General features: G+C 29.8%; 1 protein-coding gene across 1 annotated transcript in view; it reads left to right on the top strand.

The window, feature by feature from the left end:
- The window catches only part of LOC106687189 (cell adhesion molecule 3-like), a gene marked incomplete at its 3' end in the record, with an annotated part of 136385 nt that extends 116486 nt beyond the window's left edge, over positions 1–19899 (top strand). Inside the window, 1 exon segment of the mRNA XM_014430923.3 lies at positions 19764–19899. Coding sequence (XP_014286409.2) covers positions 19764–19899 — 136 coding nt within the window.
- Positions 19900–21804: the final 1905 nt, after the last annotated feature.

Below are 21804 nucleotides of genomic sequence, written 5' to 3'. Positions count from 1 at the left end.
TATACATATATAGATAGGTTGAAAATTATATACAAAGTATACAACAATGAACGAAGTAAATTAAAATAATATAAATATTACAAGCATATACAGAATGAATAATAGAATTGAAATGTTACTGAACATATTATTTCTGTATTTAGATGATGTATTTGTATTTTAGAGTTGCCAGAATAAAAACTTAAGGTTTTTTAGTCTATTTGGTCGGTTATATTCTTAATCTTTTAAATTTGTTTTTTAATATTCTATTAAATAATTATTGAGAACAATAATTTTTATTCCAGTGGTAATGAATAATAGAATTGAGATGTTACTGAACATATTTATTCTGTGATTTATAGATGTTGTTCCTGTATTTGTATTTCAGAGTTACCTGGATAAAAACTTAAAGTTTTTTAGTCAATTTGGTTGGTTATATTCTTAATCTTTTTTATTTTTTTGGTTTTTCAAATATTCGATTGAATACTTGTTGAGAGCAATAATTACTTTTCCACTTCATAAAATTCACATTTAATTTAAAAGTTAGATGGTATAATTTTGTAAACCTAAAATTTGTGTGAATAAATAAATAAATTTAAAGAAAAAAATATTACTCCATGGAAAATGAGGTTAATTGTTCTTAGTAAAGAATAAATCCTAAATCCGCTCTATAAATAATAATTAATTTGCTAATTAATGTGGAACTGATTTGTCTCTGGTATGACAAGGTGGATGTGACGTCTCAGACATGTACGTAATGTCGTACCCAGGTAGCCGTCATATTTCCAGATCAGTTGATACCGACTGTAGTCCAAGGTCCTTTGTAGCAGGGGAATCCTTCAAGTCAGTTGGCATGCCCCGCTTCTGTCTGAATCCTGGATGAATCTACCAGGAGACATGTACCCTTTGCCAGGTGGAGCGTTAAACGGGTCAGTGGTAGCTGAAAGGTCTGTCATGTGACGCCAAACAGTCCGCTCTAAATCAGGCTGAAGAAAGTGTCAATCAGTTCTTGAATACTTATTTGAGCTTAAGATACATACAAGTATGGGTAGGGGTAATAAAAAATGACGGCTTTTTCAAAACGTTAAAAATAATTAATTTTTATTCGGAGCTCTATATCTTTACAACTACCAACAATAGAAAATCTCAGAGAGCATCATCTAAGGTTGAGAAAATTTGCTAAAATGTAAGCCATAATAGAGCTATTTATGTTGAATAGTTCTCGAGATATAGCTTTTTAAAAAGCAATATTTCATAAAAATGTTGCATGGAACGTACTGAAATATCAGTTGTTAGCGAATTTATTTTGAGAAATCTATATCCAGGAACTTAAATAATTTTTAATTTAAATTTACTTTACTTTAAATAATGTTCTCTTAAGTTTTCAAGTGTTGGCATAAGTTTTAAAGATATAGAGCTCCGAATGAAAAATTAAGTTTTTTTAAGGTTTTGAAATAGCTGACATTTTTATTCCTTCTACCTATACTTGGTAGACTCATCAGTTTTGAATAGGAATTATACATAGTTTTCATTAAAGTAATCAAAAATTGGGGTGAGATAACTGCCTTTTTTTCTTCCCGGCTCTTGTACTATCACCTGTCCGAAACTCGCTAATTCGGACTATTTTATAATCCAAAACTAAAAACAATAATTGAAGAATTTTATTGTATGTATGTATGCATGTACTACATACATACATTCAATAAAAGCATATTATCAACACCTTATGTGCTGAGGCTTAAATAATCCATTTAAAAATACCAACTATTTTTATTTAAAATAAAATCCAAGCTACATATTTATTTTCTCAATCGACGGATATAATTACCTTTTTCATAAAATATTTCTTCAGATCGAAATTGTATTGATAATACAATGGTAGTTTACGCTATTGAAAAAAAAATTACTTATGAGTTTTGTAATACATAACCATGCACAAACAAAAATTTTGTTTTGCAAGAAACTACTTTTCAAAACTCCACCAGCTCGGGTATTTCTTAGTAACAAACGTCAATACTAACTTTCTCTCTCACGGTTCTATCAGTTATAAACATGTTTTTTAGAAGTGCTTTATCATTATGTTTTTTCATCCTATGTTAAAAAAAAAACAAGAAAAAAAAACCTCTTTTAAAATGTCCGCTTTGAAAGGGAAACATCTCACATTAACTTTGGAGGAGAAATTAATGATAATAAATCGTCTCAAGAGAACTAAACCTGTAGCAAAATAAGTAGTGGAATTTTCCTTCCAAAATTTCCACTATCTCCGGTATGAATAAAAAAATTTGAATTGTTATTGTTCCGTTTAAACGGACGCCTTGAAACAATCTATAACTATATGGATAATTGTAACGCCAACGCTCCATGTGCCCGAGAAATAAAAGCACTAACACTCGCTAGTGAACCTTGGCCAGAGACAGCCATTTATTTCTCTTCATCTATATCCTACTACAAAAATGAGTGAATAGAGACACTTTGAAGTGCCTCCTGGAACAGAGGTGGAGGAGGGAGGAAATTTAGGAATGAAGATAGCATAACCGATCCATGGAGTAAGTCCACACGTATCAATACAACTCACACCATCATCATCAGAATCATTAAATCCATATACCCTTCATTCAAAATTAACTAACACACTGTTGTTTCGGCCACCCCCTACTTCAACTGTAATTTATGCAATAGATTTTCTTTTCTGTTAATTATGTTATATTTATCACTATTTTATACAGACCGCAACAATTTAACCAGTGATTCAAAAGTGAAGGAGTGCCTGGCATTAGATTGAAGGCACAGTTCCATAGGCACACAGTTATTTCTTCCATAGGTTCAGTTGCAATGGACTGTAAAATTTAGCGATATACAAACTACAAATTCAGATTATTTCAAAAGAACATACCAATGAATAATTGTAATAAAAATACTTATACTTTTATATACCTATAATTTTTGTTTTTAAATTGATATGTAACTTATGAAATGACATTTTTTTATCCGAACTCTCTTGGTTTTTCGGTATACTCTTTTGGTAGTTTGTTCGGATTAGATTCCACTGTAATGTGATCAGATCTACTGCTCTCATTTCATCTCATTTGCAGCTCAAATCAACCATCCCTAAAGACGAAAATAAAAAACTGAATATAATTAATAATATATGTAACCCTAAGACTATCCATTGAACATCAACATTAATGGACAGTAATCGTCTGTTTAAAACCTATTTCTCTCCTAATACGAATTAAAAAGAAAAACATTTTAATTTATTTTACAATAATAATAGCTTCAATTGATGATGTAGTTAACTCAAAAAATCACATCGATGAATTTTCACCTACATGAAATTGTTTTATGATTTTAGCCCTGGGAAACCGTTTGATAAAAATTTTACTATTATAAATTCTTTGTAAAATTTGATTTCCTACGAAAAAAATATCATAAAATTCGTCGCATGTCACTATAAATTATAAGCGATAAAAATTATATTTTCTGGTAAAATACACCATATTCTATAGGAATCCAAAATGAGGTGGCTCTGGAAAAAATTATAAAATCAAAATAGTTCACATACTATTTTTTGCGTCACCTTCAATGTGTGAGTATGTTTTCGTGTGCTTAAATTTCGGTAATAACAGACTTTGAGATACAGATACTAAGAAACAAGTTGTTGTTTGACAATTTAACAAAGAATTTGAATTCCAGATAGTTAAAAGAAGGAAAAATATGTACCCACGGTGTCCATTAACTTAGTATTACAAATATGATGAGATAAAATAATATGATCGGTTTCCTTTGAATCAACAAGCAGAGAATATTTGTGTAGCATGGGAATGACTTAATTAAATACATCCGTCTGAATTTCAAAGTTAAGAGTCTTAAAAATTTTTATTATCATTAAATCCTTATTTCACTCGAAATATACGCCGTAACTACCACAGGGTTAGTTAGGAAGCTTTACAATTTCAGGCAGCATGGAGCGTAGTGAAGTGCTCACACTTTTTTTCCCACTCGTAATAAAAAAAATCTTATAAAGTAAAATTTTATCTGTTAATTGAGAAGAATTTGCGCTTTTACATTAATAAAGTTTTGTATTGGTTAAAAAAAAAGATATTGTAAAAAATTTATATTGGAAGAAGATAGTTGACCGTATGAAGTAGATTGTAGGAAGATAGTTGACCGTATGAAGTAGATTGTAGGAAGATAGTTGACCGTATGAAGTAGATTGTAGGAAGATAGTAAGGATGGCTAAATAGTCGAAAAAAATATTTATTGTTAACTAAGGATTCGTCAGGACTGTCTTGGTTGAAACATTGATAAAAACCCAGTCAACATTGGATGACAACAGATGTATCTATCAAGACAGCCCTGAAGAAGTCCTTTGTATGTTGGGCCAAATGTTGGTTTACAATAAATAGTTTTATTACTAATTACTAATTTGGTACCTTTCTTGACCGCCTCCTGGACTATCTTCCTACAATAAATTTCAAATAATCAAAAAATGGAAAAATATGGTGTCTCTTAGCTTAGTGTTATTGTATGGTCTCGATAAACTAGTTGGGTTTTTATGTGTGCAAACCTAATTATATTTGTTTTTTTTGTTATTTGTCAGTGTTTTTGATATTTTTTCGAAAGTATTTGTTTGTAAGCATCAGTTAAAGATACTGATAAGATATGATAAGATAGATACAGTTATGTATACTTACAGATATATAATTTGCTAATAATTTTTCTTATCCTAACATTGACTAAAATTTCAATTAATTAATAAATAGATACCAGTTGTTTTCAATTGTTGAATTATTCGTAAATGCCAGTTATTTCGAATCAAATTGTAACTAGAAGACATGCGAAGTTAGAATATGTCCTTAGGCACTAATTAAAATAAATAAGGCCGTTACGATTTAATTAATAACACCTGATAAGATCCAAAGGTAATTAATCCACATTTTATAGGATATTCTCCCTACTCTGTCGTAAATAGCCTTTTGGGGAATGACCGAGCTATCGATGGAGGCAGGCTTGAGGTGTCGTGCTGTAGCCTCTATTAACTAAGAACAGAACTCGCCGCATGCCAGGGCAACATTACCGAGAGGTGATTTGGTCAGTCCGATAAGACCTATGGACGCGTGGGGTATGTACTGTGTGACACGCGACACCTTTCCAGATTTCGGCGACTTTGTCTAACTACAGGACATGTCAATTAATATAGACAATATTAAGAATATATGGGTTTAAGCAGCTCCTCCAGATGGCGTAAGTGACAGGTTTTTCTGTTCTTTATCATGATTTGATGATTTGAAAACATTCAAATATCATTAATTTTATTTTTCACAAAATTGCACGTTTTAAGGATTTATTCACATGTTTTTGCCCGAAATTGCAATTGTTTACTTTTTTTGGTCTAAATTCTGATTTTTGTTATACCAATGATGGTATATATGGTATCTAATGATGGTAATAGATTTCCCATACGACACAAACATTTGAACATGTACGTCAATATTTATTCATTTTATTTTTGTTTATCTTATTTAATAAGTTTAGACGATTTAATTGTCCACAAACATCTCATTGAGCCAATATAAGCGTAGATGCACAAAACTATTTAAAAAAACAAAAAATAATTAATTAAAATTATAAACCATTGTTTAAAAGCTTGGAGTATATTTTTTGATTCGGCAGATTTTTAAGTTACTAGTCAACTCTATGAATTTTCTCAAAACTCGTCCTTAACATCCTCCTTTTCGTTTAGAAATGAAAATAGATAAGTAGTTTATGAGTATTCTTGAGAAATGAAAAAAAATATTTTAGAATCACTATCTTTTAGCCTTCAAAATAAAAAAAAAAAATGAAATAAAGATTATATTTTGAATGGATTTACATATTTTGTTGCTTCCTTTTTGTTTAATAGGTTTTCAGACTCGAGTATTTGAATTTGTCCCGATCCGAAAGTAGAGTTTATCATGGAAACCAGTTTACGTTTTATTAGTTTCTTCGAATTATTGTAAAACTATTCATCTGATGGTATTTTACAAAAGTTCCTGAAATATAATTGTATTAATCATTAAATTATTTAAGAAATTATAATAATAAAAACAGCTCATTAGCAAAGAAACAATAAGTGTATCGGTTTTAGGACGGAATTTTGAATCAAACACTTTAACAAGAAATTTTTTTTAATAACTTTATTGAAATTTCTGTACAGTTGTAAATACATACAATTATAATATAATCAGTAAATTTGTCCTCAGTTATAATGGGGTGGTACAAGCGTGTAGAGAAACTACGTTTGGTAGCACCCTAATGACGTTTTTACATTAACAGGTCTCGTGGCCATCTTCTTTTTAGGGACCTCGAAGAATTCTCAGGAATGAAAGAGGAAACAATGTTAGAAAGTAGTGGACTTGGCTGGTTAGGGAGTTAATAATGGAAGAAATTTCGTCTAGTTCGGTTACTTGTGGACTATTAAGGTATTTATGTCTGATTTTATTTGTGACATGGTAAGGAGCATTGAAGATTTTAGATTGCAAGGATTGGATACGAGAGGAATTCAAAGGTTTAGTGGAGCCCTAAAACTCAACTCCGTATGTTCAGATTGGCCTTATTACAATCATTGGCCAGATCAGTATTTTTGTAATGGATTGGAGGTTTAGACCGTTCGTCTAGTAACTGCAGTAATAGTCGAAGTCGACTTGCAGTTTTACGGTCTTTTCAGTCTGGTGTGAGGATTTCAGTTTAGTCGTTTGTCCAGATGTAGTCCAAGGTAGGATCTGTTCGACAGGGGTAAGAGCAACTGTATTAAAAGAAACCGTTGAGCAGTCGGTAGGTTTACGACGAACGGTAAAAGTTATTTGATGGAATTAGTTGGGATTTATTTTGACCCTCTGATTTCGAAACCATTCTTCGAGGGCTGTGAAACAAGAAATTAAAAATAAATTCTTAATCTTTGTGATGGATTTTATAAAAATTTTAAATTATATTAAATTGGTGCAATAAATTCTACTTCATCACATATTGTTTGATACATCACCTACATATTAAATAGGTTGTGTATTGAACTTTAATTTTTACTTAATAAATAGGTTTGTATACTTTTGTATACTATGGAATAACTGGCTCTCAAGCTTTACCACCGCTTTCTTGATACCATCAAGAATGATTAAGAGGTTCTACTATCATTTAATGTTTCTTCTCCTTATGATGCTATAAACCGGCACAAGGATATGTAATGGCTGACAGATATAACTTTGCGTTACGGAGGGTTGCATGAAAATGACGAAGCCAATTTTCCTTCTCTCAAATGCACTCTCCATTAAAGACAGGGCTGAAGTGAGGTCTGTCATTAAGCACTCGACACATGAATCCAGTCGAGAGTGCTCGGAGGTCGTATCAACAAAGGTGGCGTTGCATCATCAACTCCTCCCCTTCCGGGGTTTTCCGTTTGAACCTTGAGTGCTTCCGAGGGGCTTCTGACCCAGTCGCGAATTCATAAATGTCTGGATTATATAATTTGTTTTTAGCCAGTATTAATTATATTTTCACAAAACGTTTTATAAATTCTTTTAGGAAAGAACTAAATATTTTATGGAAACACAATACATATTCAAGCCGGAATAATTTTTTAACACTCTAGTAGTAACATGATTGTTTTCCTTTTTAGTAGGAACATCTGACGTTACAGGAAGAACAATAAAACATGCAAGTATAACAAACGACAGACATTAAAAGAAACGCCTTTTATGTTAGAGAAAAGTCACTTTAAATCTACAAGTTCAAACGCCCAAAATGCATGCTCTATGAACCGATGAAACACTTTAAAGAATGTTTATCTTTTAGTTTTATCAAAATATTCTTCAGATTTTATATTATCCGTGTACCCCGACGTTGAACTTATGTTATAAAAGTCTTCGATTTTATAACTCTTAAGATCCAGGTATATGTATTGAAAAAAATATGTATGAATTCATATATAGTTTCAGCATGCAGCTATAACAACACATATTTTATGTGAGTTTACGCATATTTAAGACCAGGCAAATAAAGTGGATAGGGAAAAGAAGGAAATTTATCCCTTTACTCCTCAAGGAGAACGAGGAACGATTCCCAGCACAACTGGGAGCTTCATGGAGGAACTCGGAGTCGACGTCCAGGACGTGGTTAGGATAACAGGGAATACAATACTGGACTCCCTGGGAATCATCCACCACCACATGCATGGAAATTAATGAGTAGGGGAGTTACCCAGAGGAGAGATGGCATGCATACATTGCATATATTGTTTGTTGTTTTGTTTAATACCTTGTTGTTTTTATATTTTTGATATTTTCTTATTTTAATATTTGTTATACATGGGAATTCGAGAGAGTGAATTTGTCGATCAAATGAAATAAATATTGTGAAATGGAAGGGAAAGAAAAAAGTAATAAATTGAAAAACATTTATTTAGTGTGTAGACTGGTATTAATTGTAAAAGAAAACTGTAGGATTTTTTTTTTTTCTACTGTATTATATCATATAAAAATATGTAATTTATATATATGTCTGATCACGGATTGATAAGTATGCTGTGTAATGTAGCAACCCAATGTATTTGGGCAGCAAGGATGAATAAAGCATTTCTCTCCCTAGAGGAAGAGAGAATAGAGTTTTAAGATATTAATAGAAATTTGAAGAAAAAAAAAAACAAGTATTTCATCACTGAAACAAAAAAAAAATGATTTGAATTATATATTTATAGAGATTTTTAATGTAATTATACTGTCTGTAGTGTTTTTAAATAAATATGCAGTGTAAGATACTTAAAAATTAATGTTAAATATAGTTATACAAGATGGAAATTTTTTTCGTTAAAGTCCATCGTCTCTGAACTTGAACCGACGAAGCCACTTAGAGGATTAAAAAGAAGAAAGCCAGGGAACGGGGAGTCAAAAGACGCGCTTGGAAGCTTGTTTTTGTTGTTGTTCTTTCATATTTTCTTACTCTTTTTCGTAGATGATTTTTTTTTTTTTTAAGGTGAATTAATTTATTAATTTCTAAGCCTAATGGAGAAGCTCACTCAATTACATGCCACTTTGGAATTTATCCTCATTAGCGACGAAGCTTTTAAAATTGAAAAGTTTTAATCTCACTTTTAATTTAAACATTGAAAATGCCTCCTTGGGTAAATAATTTCAGAGAATTGTTAATCTTAACCTACTGAATAATTATAATTAGAAATAATAACTCACATCATAATAAATTCAATTAGAATGAATCAATAAAAAAAAATGTATGATTATATTTTTTTTTTGTAAGTTCATAACTTTACTCACAACTTACGGTAAATTTAATAAGAAACCTAAGGAGGGGCAGTACATAGGGAACCTCCTCCAGCCGCGATAAAAAATTAATTAATTATAATTAATATTATATAAATTGATATAATATAAATATATTATAATATAATAATACATATATAAAGTAATAAATAATAAGGTTTGCTACATGCCAAAGAAGTGGCGCATGAGATTTTAATTTTAACGATTTTTATCAATTTTTACTTTACAACCATTATCGATAAAATTGTACAACACTCCAAACTTCCAAAAAAAAAATTATCCTATATGCTTCAATAGTTGTGCAACATTCTCCTGATTCACATAAAAATGTTGACCTCAACAGAATCGCTACAAATACAACAGTTGCACCACTCATCAAACTATCCCATATGCAATCAACTAAATTTTAGGATTTTTGAGCAGCAGTTTGATCGTTTATGGAAAACCTAAGTGTCATAGGGCGATGTTCTTTTTACTATTTATGCAATTGTTTAAAGTCGATCACAGTAGGCGTACGAAAGTCAGTACGTTAAGTTATGTTACTGACATACAAGGGGACATTCGTTAATGTTCTCTACGTTTTGGCCTATAAAATTTAATATTAGTGTCTTTGAGTCTATTTAGCTGGAACAAACATAGGTGATATTTGTTCTCATAAGTTTCTGTATGTAAGTTTATGTGACCAACTTCTTTGTGAACAACTCTCTTTAGTCTCTGATATAGGATTTAAATTTTTCTTGATACCATTCTTGGTTTATAAGTCTGACCAAATTGGTGTTCAGTGTCTGTATCCTTGTGGAAAAATTCTAATCCGAATAAAAACTGGAAAATACGTTTTATCTCGAAGGAAACATGTGTTGTGAAGAAATTTTTTGTTAACCAGCCGCTTAATTTTATAAGCTTGTGATGGTCCTTTAGAGATATATTATTTATCTTGTTAAGAATTATAACTTGTTAAGACCACTGTTTCATTAGTATTTTTGCGACCCTAATTCAAAAAAATATTCTGTTTATACATTTTATTTAAACTAAAGTTCTTAATGAATCTTGAAATTTCTAATTATTTGTTGGTTTTAAGAACTAAATAATTGCTAGTAAAAGAAATGTTTTTGATCTTATGACCACAAGCTGATAAAGAATGAATCAAATGTGAAAATTCAATCGAAACTATACTTTAGATAAAAAACGTAGTTGGAAGGTTTTCGAATTAATGATATCAAATTTAATTTCTATTTATAAATTTAATAAATTTACCAGAAACGATTATTAGATTAGTTAAATTTTATTTGAGAGTAAAAAGATATTTTTATACAATATATATTGTTGACTCACTCGTATCTGTAATATATAATAAGTTAATGTATTATGGAGGTAAAATATTTTAAGTCTGGTTTTTCAGAAGTACACGTTTTAAGATCCTCTAAGAGCACTCAAAGCGTGCATTAGTTTGATTTTGATATATGATTTTAAGTAACATTAGTATGATAGATGCACCATAATTTTATTAAGTAAACTACATTACCTACACTGTTATAGAGAAATCCTTTATTTGGCAATACTGCCAAAATACATCGGGTTGCTGTAATACAAAGCTTATCTATCAATCATAACAGGATATACATGTACTGTATACATGTACTGATATACATATGTAGTGTATATACATATATTTATAATATATATATTACAGTATACGACTACGAATAAATATATTTTCATTTCTCAAAAAAATAATTATCAATAAAATACACTTCAAATACTTTTTTTAACAATTTTCTTATATTTGTTTATTTTCCTCCTTGTTCTGGCACAAAGCCAAATTAAAATTCACTTATTCGTTCAATATAATATTCGCCCTATTTCAATCATTCATTTTCCCCTCTCTAGTAATCCGCAACACACCTTTGATCTGTTAAATAAATCAAATATATTTTAACAGAAATCATCAATAAATATCAATATGCAAATAAATCAAAAATAATTTTAAAAAAAAAATTTATTTATTGAGATTTACAACTGTAAATAAATACATCAAGTAAATTTGAGGAAATCATAATGGTAAGGTACAAACATGCAGAGGAACTACCCAATGGTAGCACTCAAAAACATTTTCTTTTCCATCTTCTTTTCAGACGCCTCGGAGGATTGTCCGGAATAAAAGAGGAAGCAAGATTAGAAACTAATGGGTTTGAGTGGTTAGGGAGTTTGTAATGGAAGGATTGATATCTAAAAATAATTTAGTCACAACAGTAGAACAGTTTAAAAAAAATTAAATAAATACATTTGAAAACCTAATACAAAAATTTAAAAACATAGAAATGAATAAAAATAAATAGATAATTTTTAAAAAATGCCATATTTGATTTTATAGACTTGTTACTACTCTAAGATTCTATTAACAAACTAACAACGCTAAGTATATATTGGTTGTTACTGTAAGTAATTTACTAGCAAACGACGGAAATGTTAATAAAAGTGAGAAATTGAACGATTATATCAGTGTTCAATAAAATCCAAATTATAGTGATTCTTAAAAAAAATGGCAGTGTCAAAAATAATCACTTTTGACAGATTGACCGTTTGTCGAATCAATCGATGAGTTGTTTTTTCAAAATAATATATTCACATTTTGTTTTGATTGTCATCAGATGTTTGAGAGGGAGGGGGTGGCAATCAGTTGAACAAACAATTTCTCTAACGACCAAAACTGTCAGTCCTTACGCCAATCGATTTCGCCTCACGAGCTACACCATTTACCACGATTATATTAATTTTGATTCATACCTTTCGGGAAAAATTGTTTGTTATCTTAACTTAGTTATTTTATTAACGTATCTTTAATGATGCATAATTAATCATCGATTGAAACACAAATTGGTGATTGCCAGAAATTAAAGTGTGCACCACGTTGAAATTGATTTAGTTAATATTTACAGATGTCGTTACGAGGTGCATAACATAAAATTATTTACAGATTATGCAATAAATAATTTACTTTGTAAAACCTCATTAATATGTAAATAAAAACTTTTACAAGAACTGCTAGTCCTATTGGGAGCAGGGTAGATCAGTGAGAAAGGCACTCTGCTACTAACTCCAAGGACCTGAGTTCTAATCCGGCGGTGGCAGATTGATTTATTGAGTTATTGCAACCATGAGTCAAATCTGTGGGTACCCTTAATTGGGGAAAATCTGGCGGTTAAGCATGATTATGAACAAATCATCTCCTTGTACAAACGTTGGTCTAGTAACAACTACTTCCTTACAAAGCATTGAATCCCTGATTCTTCAAGGGTTGTAGAGAGAGGTACAAATTTATTTTTTTTTTATAGTAGTGGTAAAAATCAAAAATATCAGTAACAGGTTAAGAGTTTTAAAAATAATAAAATTATTTTAAATATAAATAAATATAATAAATATGTAAAAAGATTTTTTAACTAATTGTAAATTTGATTCCTGTATCATTTTTCTTTAGTTTTGAATAAATCGAAATGTAATGTTAATGTATTTACATAAATAATTACTAATTTTACTTGCTTATATTAATTTAAATCCATATTTCATTAGAGAAATATATATTTTTTTTTTTGTCTGTTGATGTTATTTTTAGGTTTTAACATTTTTTTATTATTTCTCCGTATACTTTTTATAAGTAGCATTTTATTTACTATTTATATCCCGATAAAGTACGTCCCTTGATGTTCTTGAGCAGGGTGGTGAATAATTCCACGATATATATTTTTTAATTACAATTAAAAAACATATTGTGTGTGATAACTACGCAAAGGTTGGATTTCAAAATAATTTTTTTTTCCTTTCTGTATTTTGAGACCATACTATATATCTATTAGAAACTTCTTTTAGATTTTATAATGTGTACCTAAAACAGTAAAAATATAAGAGGAAAGTTTTTCTTTTACGATATTATGTTGCGATTCCTAAAATATTTCATGTACTTTTAAAAGAGTATACTGAAGCAGAAATACACTTCCCAGTATCTGATAAAGAAGAGGATTTCAGTTATCCTTTGGCCGGTTATGAGATTGGGAATGGTAGGCCAATGGAAATACTTCAAGGGCTGAATAAAATAAATAAGAACCCTCGTAAGAGGATTTCTGTTCTGAATGTTTTGGAGGCATCGTAAAAGTGACCATTGTAAAGAATATAGACCCACACAGGATATCAGAGTACGCTGGATGGACAGTCCGTTTCGGGATTTATATCGTATTACTGGAAGAGAGTACTTAAATAAATGCTTACATATATTATAGTATATGTAACCACTACATGATGTAATTTAAGAAGAATTTATTCCACCATAGCACGTAAATATACTTCACAATTTAAAAAACAATATTTGTTTGTAGAATTTAATGGTATTAATACTAAAAAATCTAAATTATAGTTAATATAAACTACTACTTCCATTTTTTCCCCTTAAAATATAAAAATAGTTATCTCTGACAAACACATAGCATCAAAAATTTAGTATTAATATAGATGTGATAATAATTATTAAAGAAACTGTTTGATATCTTCTTGTATATTTTGGTTTTTAAATGTAGTTTTTTTAAAATAATAATTGTTTTTTGTAACCAAAAATCAGCTTCAACGATGAACCAAAAATGTTTGTAATTAAAACCTAAGTTAAGATTACAATACGTATATTTGTACACACATACACACAATTTGTTATGACTTATTTATTTTTGTGTGTCATCCTGTGGTGCATGTTGTCTCGTCTTCTTTGGAGCTCGAAATGTACTGCGCGGTAGTCCTTTTCGATATAGAGTAGGCTTTTGATCGAGTCTGGCACCTGAGACTGCTTTACAAATTCAGTAACTATTTCTACCCCCTACATACTATCTGATTATCCGTTATTTTCTTACTGATGGATTATTCCAATTAAACCATAATGGTTCCTATTCATCCCACTATTTTCAATCCGTTTGTGTTCCTCAAGGTAGTATCCTCGGTCCCATTCTCTACAGCGTCTATACAGCTGACATTCCCACAACTCCTAACACATCCTTACCACGTATGCCGATGATACATGTGTGCTCACAGTTAATAATAACCCTTTGATTTCATCCAAAATCTCCAGTACCAGTATATCATAAAATATCACAACCCTCGAAGAATGGTTTCGAAATTGGAGGATCAAAATAAATCCCAACTAATTCCCTAACCATCCAAACCCACTAGTTTCTAACCTTCTAAGCTTCCTCTTCCATTCCTGGAAATCCCCCGAGACGGCTGAAAAGAAGATGGCCTCGTGACCTTACATTGTAAAAATGTTTTGGCGTGCTACCAAAGGGTAGTTTTTCTACATGCTTCATCATACCATTGTGATCTTACTTCAAATTTATTTGTTGTATTTTATATACAGTTGTAAATGTCAATATATAAATAAATTAAAAAAATATATTATTTTTGCATTCACTCTATTACTTCCTCTACCTCTATTTCTTCATAATTAGCGCTAATCGTACGCATACTCAGTGATTTAATTTTATATAAATGTTATCTACATTATATACAATTATAACTTTATTTTAAAAATTATCGTGTTAAAATTTCTTCCAAAGAATATTTATCACAAAATCAGTTTCACGAAAATTATCGAAGATCAATTAGTGCATTTTTGCTGTAACAAAATATATAATGGCAAAAAGAAGTATATTATTGTTCAAGAACTAAGATGAATACGGGATTTGAAAATACAAATAATAATAAATATTTTACAATGACCGAACGCCTACACATCTACTTCAAAAATTAGCGTAAATTAAAAAAACATATTTTTAATTCGATTTCAACTAATATTTTGCCCATATCTGAGTAATAAGTCTGTATCGTTTTAGATTTATTATTGGAAAGAAAACATTCTCATTTACAAGAGGTCGTATGTCTAATAATTGCACTTATCCATAAATTAAAAAAATCCTCATGATTTATTAGTTATTATTAATTATTATTTAAACTTTTTTAACAACCTTTAATAGAAATGACAATCCGTGAATTTGATGTATGACTTATGAAAATATGATGAGGGCTCTGTTGGGAGCTGGGCCCAATGACATCTCCAACAGGTGTGATATAAAATTTAATTATTGGACGAGCAGACCCCTCATTAACTCCTCTTCAGTCTTCTATGTATGTTATTGTGCATGATTGTTGTGGTCATGGAATTCATAAGAGTGTAATTTGTCATTAAATCGTTTGTAATCGGTGCGTATTTTTTCGTTAACAGTTGAAGGCTAGTATATAAATTATGGCGTAACAAAATGCATTTGACATTGTTCTAAAAGTTTTAACCTAAAATATTAAAAGTTTTTTAATGTGTCATTTTACTCTCCCATATATTTTTGATACCTAATTTCAAACTGATTTCAGTAAGTGTAATTTACTTTAGATCTAAGGTTTCATTTCTATTGTTTCGAAAGTAGAGAAAAAAATATGTCTTAGTTGTTTATTTAAGGTGTGCCTCTCTTCCTTTACACGTCATACTTTACCTCACGTCATTTTTGGTTCGAATGTCAATCCAACTTGATGATTATGATTTTATTCCATAATTATATATTACTCCTTTATTCTGAGTTAAGGATAATAATAAATAATGAGAAAGGAGATTATTAGTTTTTTAAATGATATTATAAATATCATCGCCTTACTATTTTAATTAAACTATAACTTGTTTTTGGTTTATTATATTTAGTAATACTCGTAATAACAGCAATAACCGTAATTATAATCGAATATAATAAATGTTATAATATAATAATAATAAAATAAATAATATAATATAATAAATAACAAAATGTTAGGTTACACATTTCTAGATATATAGAATAAAAAAAACTATTTTAAAAACCTGTCTGTCCACCTAACGCTGTTAGTAGTTTTTGTAGGAACTACCAGCGTGATTTTTTTTTATATTTGGTACTAAAGCTTCATACTACTCATTGATGATCCTCGGAACTCATCATACTGTCTGATTTTTCTTTTTAAATGGCGGGCATCAGGCGTTTGATCGAGTATGGCACCCGGGACTGCTTTACAAACTCCGTAAATTCCTACCTCCTACATAATTTCTCATCATTCATTCCTTTCTCATTGATAGATTTTTCCAAGTAAACCACAATGGTTCCTATTCATCCCTCTATTCTCAGTCCGCTGGTGTTCCTCAAGGTAACACCATCCTCACCACGTATGCCGGTGACACATGTGTGCATGCTGTTAATAATAACCCACTAATTGTATCCCAAAATCTCCAATCCCATATCACAGCCCTCGAAGATTGGTGTCGTAATTGGAGGATTAAGATAAATTCCAACAAATCCCACCCAATCACCTTTACCCTTCGTCGTAAACCTACTGACTGCGAACAGATCCGCTACCTTGGACTACATTGGATAAGCGATTCAAAAGCGGGTGGACTCAAACCCCCTAGTTTCTAATCTAGCATCCTCTTCCATTCCTGACAATCCTCCGAGGCGCCTGAAAAGAAGATGGCCACGAGACTAGCTAATGTAAAATGTCATTAGAGTGCTACCAATGGGTAGCTTCTCTACACGCCTATAACACTCTCATTTAACTTAGATCAGATTTACTAAATGTATTATAATGTACAGTTGTAAACAGCAATAAATAAATATTAAAAAAAAAATAGCGGGCGATCAAGTGTTACCTATAGTTCGGCCACACTTTAAAATAGAGGAAATATCTTACGTTTTTATGATTATTTTGTTAATCATTATTGTATCCATGCAGATCTATATTGAGCTAATATTAGTAAAATGCTTGCAACTGTGTGTATTGGACTTCAAACCAGTAAGGCAGGTTGTGTGAATGGACTCACCAGATATTTTATTATTTATTAATTACTAATGAAATAATGTCATTAATCCATTTTTTTTTAAATTGCAGTGTTTATTGTTATAAAGTTAAGCTGTATTTTTTTTATTTATTGAAATTTACAACTCAATATGTAGTAAATGTGATGAATGTCGCAGAACATATAATCTTAAGCAGGAACCACTCAATGGTGTATTTAAATCGTTGCTTTAAATTGGAAGGTCCCGTGGCCATCTTCTTTTTAGATGCCTCAGAGGTTGATCAGGAATTTTTAAGGATAAAAGATTAAGAACTAATGGGTTTAGATGAGTAAGGGTTTGGGAATGAAAGGAGGTATATCTATTTCGGGACAAACCTGCAACAAATGGGATCTTGTGGCCTTCATGGATGAGTTTATTTATGATGTAAATAAACCTCTAACAACATAAATAGGCTCCAAGGGCATCAAGGATTTTACAGAGGATTTCGGATTGGATACAGGAGGAATTTGATGGCTTGATGGGCACCCAAAGCTCAATGCTGAATGTCCAAATAGTTTTGATTATCATAGTATATAAGAGTTTTGTTGTAGGAAACAGAAAGTTTAGAGCATTTATCAAGTATATGCTGTAGTAATCGAAATATAGCAGATTTCTGTCGTTTCAGTCTAGTATTAAAAAGTAAGTATGTTGTTAAGATGGAGTCCTAAGTAGCGAATTTGCTTAACAGGCTTTTATTCAAACCGGTAAATTGCAAAATTAGTAAAATATTACATTTTTACACTTCGTTTGTAATATTTTTACAATATTGCATTTTGTGTACATGCTGCAACAAATATTGTTGTCTTACAAGTTGTTCATATTTCCTTGTTCCCTGCCATTACTGCATCAGTCCCTGCAAGGTGTCCTTCCTCGATAAAAAGCTTGGAGTTGTCCTAGGCACACTCAGTCCTGCAAATTCATTAAATGTCAGAGTTTATGAGACCTGCCGGTGAGCTCTGGAGGCCATTTATTCTCCAGGAACTTCTCCAGCCAACTTTGACCCCTTTCAGAGAGCCAAGTTTTCTTTCGGGCCGTGACCACCCTTGGCCCAAGCCACCTCCTGTATTTGCTGTTTGTATTCAACAGCTCCCACTACCTGCTCCATTATTAGATTGTTTCTCTCCCGAACTTTATTCGATTACGCCAGCTCCCTAGTTTAAAGCTATTACTAGCTGTAATAGAATATTGATGATGATGTAGAGGTAGCAAATAGTAAATTACTACTTTATCTTAACAATTGATAACTGTTACTAAATGTAGTTATTATTTATATAATTGTTTGAGACCCAATACTTGAATATAATGATATAAAATAAGCATGATGGAAATAAAAAGTATTGTTTTGAGATTAATAAAAATATATAATTAATTAGAAAAAAAGAACAATATATAATAATTAGACATTAAATTTACCAATTAATTTTTTTTTCAAATTATTTATTATATGATGCACATGTTAGTATAAATGATTTTAATAAAAACTAATAAATTCTTAGTAAGTTATTTACTTTTTGTTAGAGATCACTGATGTTAAAATAAAACCCATGCTTCTTTTGGATATCATTTAGTTTATATATTTCAATATTAAAAGTCAAGGACATAATAGCCTTTGAAAATATTTTAGTACGAACATATCAAGGTATGTTATTTTAATGATGATGATTTATATTTAATTATTATTTATTTGAATTAAATTTACTTCTTTGATTATGATTTATTTTTTGGTTATTGTAATTATTTAATTTTTAACTATTATGTCCAAGTCTTCTAATATTTAAATAAATGAAGATATCAACTGAACAATATTTAAAAAAAAACATTGATTTTATTTTCATATTATTGGTCTCAAATAAAAAGAAAAATTACTGAAATAAATAATAAATAAAGGAACTTACTAAGAATTTATACTTTTTTTACTAACCACATTAATATCACAAATGTGCATGATATAATAAACATTTTGAGAAAAAAAAATTAATGGGTAAATATAGGGTCTAATATAATCATGTTCTCTGCTATGTACATTATTAAGAATTAATTAAAGAATTTATTTTATTTATTCAGTAAGTTTTTTTTAAATATTTTGTATGTATAATATATATAATATTATATATACAATATAAATAAAATAGTTAACATACTTTCAACTATCTATATCTTAACCTATTATCCTGAACTGCGTATAATTTAGTCATTCTTATTTTCATTAACCAATCTAATTAATAATTCTAGTTATTTAATTAATTGTTCATTTATCACCTTATTGGTTTAATCAATTAAGACTTAATTTGTTGATAATGAACTTTATTGAAAACATATTCATAAGATTCAATCAAAATTATGGGTATTATCCATGCTTTAGAGAACCGTAAACATTATCTATTCTACCATGATAATAGTCGATACAATCTTCAGGAGATCGAATAGAAACTTAAGCGATCAGCTATTTTTATATGTCTAGATATCGTCAAGATGATTAGAAATATTCAATATAATTTTCAATAATAAGTTTTCATCTAATTGTTGACTCCGATGATGCTTTGGAATTAATCAATAGATACCATAGTATTAACAGGCACAATTATTGTTGCTGTTCTAGATGAATCGCTCGAACAGCACACTCGTGGTACTGAAGAACATAAGGCCCTCAACAAGCGGTACCTACAGGTGCGAGGTGTCCGCTGAAGCACCCTCTTTTCATAGTGCAACAGCTGAGGCTAGCATGACAGTCATATGTGAGTATGCTGAATTACTTATATTTATAAATATTATTTAATAAAAACTGAATAATAATAAATACATTAAAATCATAATTCATTTAAAAAAAACTCCGTAAATTTAATTTCCAATATGATAGTTATGACATTTAAAAAAGAATTATTAATACCAAAAAGTTACTAAGTACAGGAATTGTAATTACGCGCTTATCAAATTATAAACTCTTCATACAACATAATAATAATAATAATAATAATAATAATGAATACATCTGTGAAATCAGAAAATTTACCTCTAAGAACAAAAGGAAACTGATAACATGGATGTAAAATATTTCTATGTCTTTGATATAATTTTTTTTTTAATACAAAATTTCTATTACGTGTATTATTACCTTGATAACGATACGAATAGAATTCATATGAAGATAATGTAATATGAATCTGTAAATCGAAAAACATTTTTTTTTAAAAAAAGGCCGCCGCTGAAAATAAGCAGTTGCTTTTTTATTCGCTGTTAAATTTTTTTTTAATGTTTTATTTAACGATATTTTAAAAAAATTTTAATATCCATCAACCATAGTATCCATTTTGAAATAATTAGTTAGTTGAACAGTTGTATAGATACGTTTTATTAAACACTAGTAGACGTCATTCTACCATTTAGACCATTTTACAGGGTTTGTCTTAGGCGCAATGATACAGTTTTGCATAACTAATAAGTTTCGCGGGTGCTGCATACTCTTAGTAATAGGCGCAGTTTCTGTCAGCCTACAAACAGCCATTTTTAACCCGTGTGCTTACTAGGCCCGTAATCAATAAATTGAAACGAATCAAAAATTAAGAAATAGAATTCCTTCAAGAAAGATTGATCAATTTAGGTCTTAATAGAATCTGATTACTTTAATAAATAAACTTTAATGGCGGGGGGAGAGGGTAACGTGGGGAGACGTGTAAAGAAAATTAAATAGAATCTTACAATTGTAGAAAGTATGTTTTAATTTTATGCTTTTGAATGATTCAAGTTAATTACGTCTGGTAGCCTCATGTTTTTTTTAAATTACTTATAGGAGAAGAGTAGCTTTCGTTTTTAGAATCATAATCATTTATATTTAGCAAATTTAAGGGTAAATTAATTTAATGCATTCATGCTACAATAATTTTTTTTTATTTATTGATATTTACAACTGTATAAAAAATACAACAAGTAAATTTGATCATAATGACATAATGATATGATACAGGATGTAGAGAAACTACCCAGTAGTAGAACTCTAAAAACAGTTTACAATATAAGGTCACGAGGCCATCTTCTTTTCAGGCGTCTCGGAGGATTGCCAAGAATGGAACAGGAAGCAAGCTTAGAAACTAGGCTACAATACTTAATTCTAAATGTATGCGTTTGTCATGTAAATTAATAATATAAGCTCATAAAATCTTTATTTTGTAGGATGCCTTTTGCTAGAATATTTATTCATGAATTTACACATAATTATTGAAATTAAATTAAGCTATATAATTTGGTCCATTATAATTTTTTATATATTCTTTTTTATAATGGAAGATTTTGAAGTGATTACTGTAAAATGATGGTCCGGTCAGCGGCCAAGAAAAGTACAAAAATAGTAGAAATATATTTATTAGTAAAGAAATGTTAGCCCCACTTTGCAGAGTTTCATTTAAGTTTTCAGAATATAACTACTGGCATTTAGTTCTAATTGAGAATTAACGTTGGTTACTTATAAATAATATTTCTGCTGTTTTCGTACTTTTTATGACCGGTATCCGAACCGTTTTCCCTATATTATTCCCATTTACTACAAATATTGAATATTGAATATTAATTTTCAATATAATATTACAAATAATATAAATTTATAAATAAATATTGTAGGATATATGTGTTAAGTAGAGAGAATATGG

This window comes from Halyomorpha halys, unplaced genomic scaffold, assembly GCF_000696795.3.
Source record: "Halyomorpha halys isolate HHAL.00 unplaced genomic scaffold, Hhal_1.1 Scaffold923.1, whole genome shotgun sequence".
NCBI lineage: Eukaryota > Metazoa > Arthropoda > Insecta > Hemiptera > Pentatomidae > Halyomorpha > Halyomorpha halys.
The sequence above is the reverse complement of the archived record's forward strand: the minus strand, read 5'-3'. Positions and strand labels throughout refer to the sequence as shown.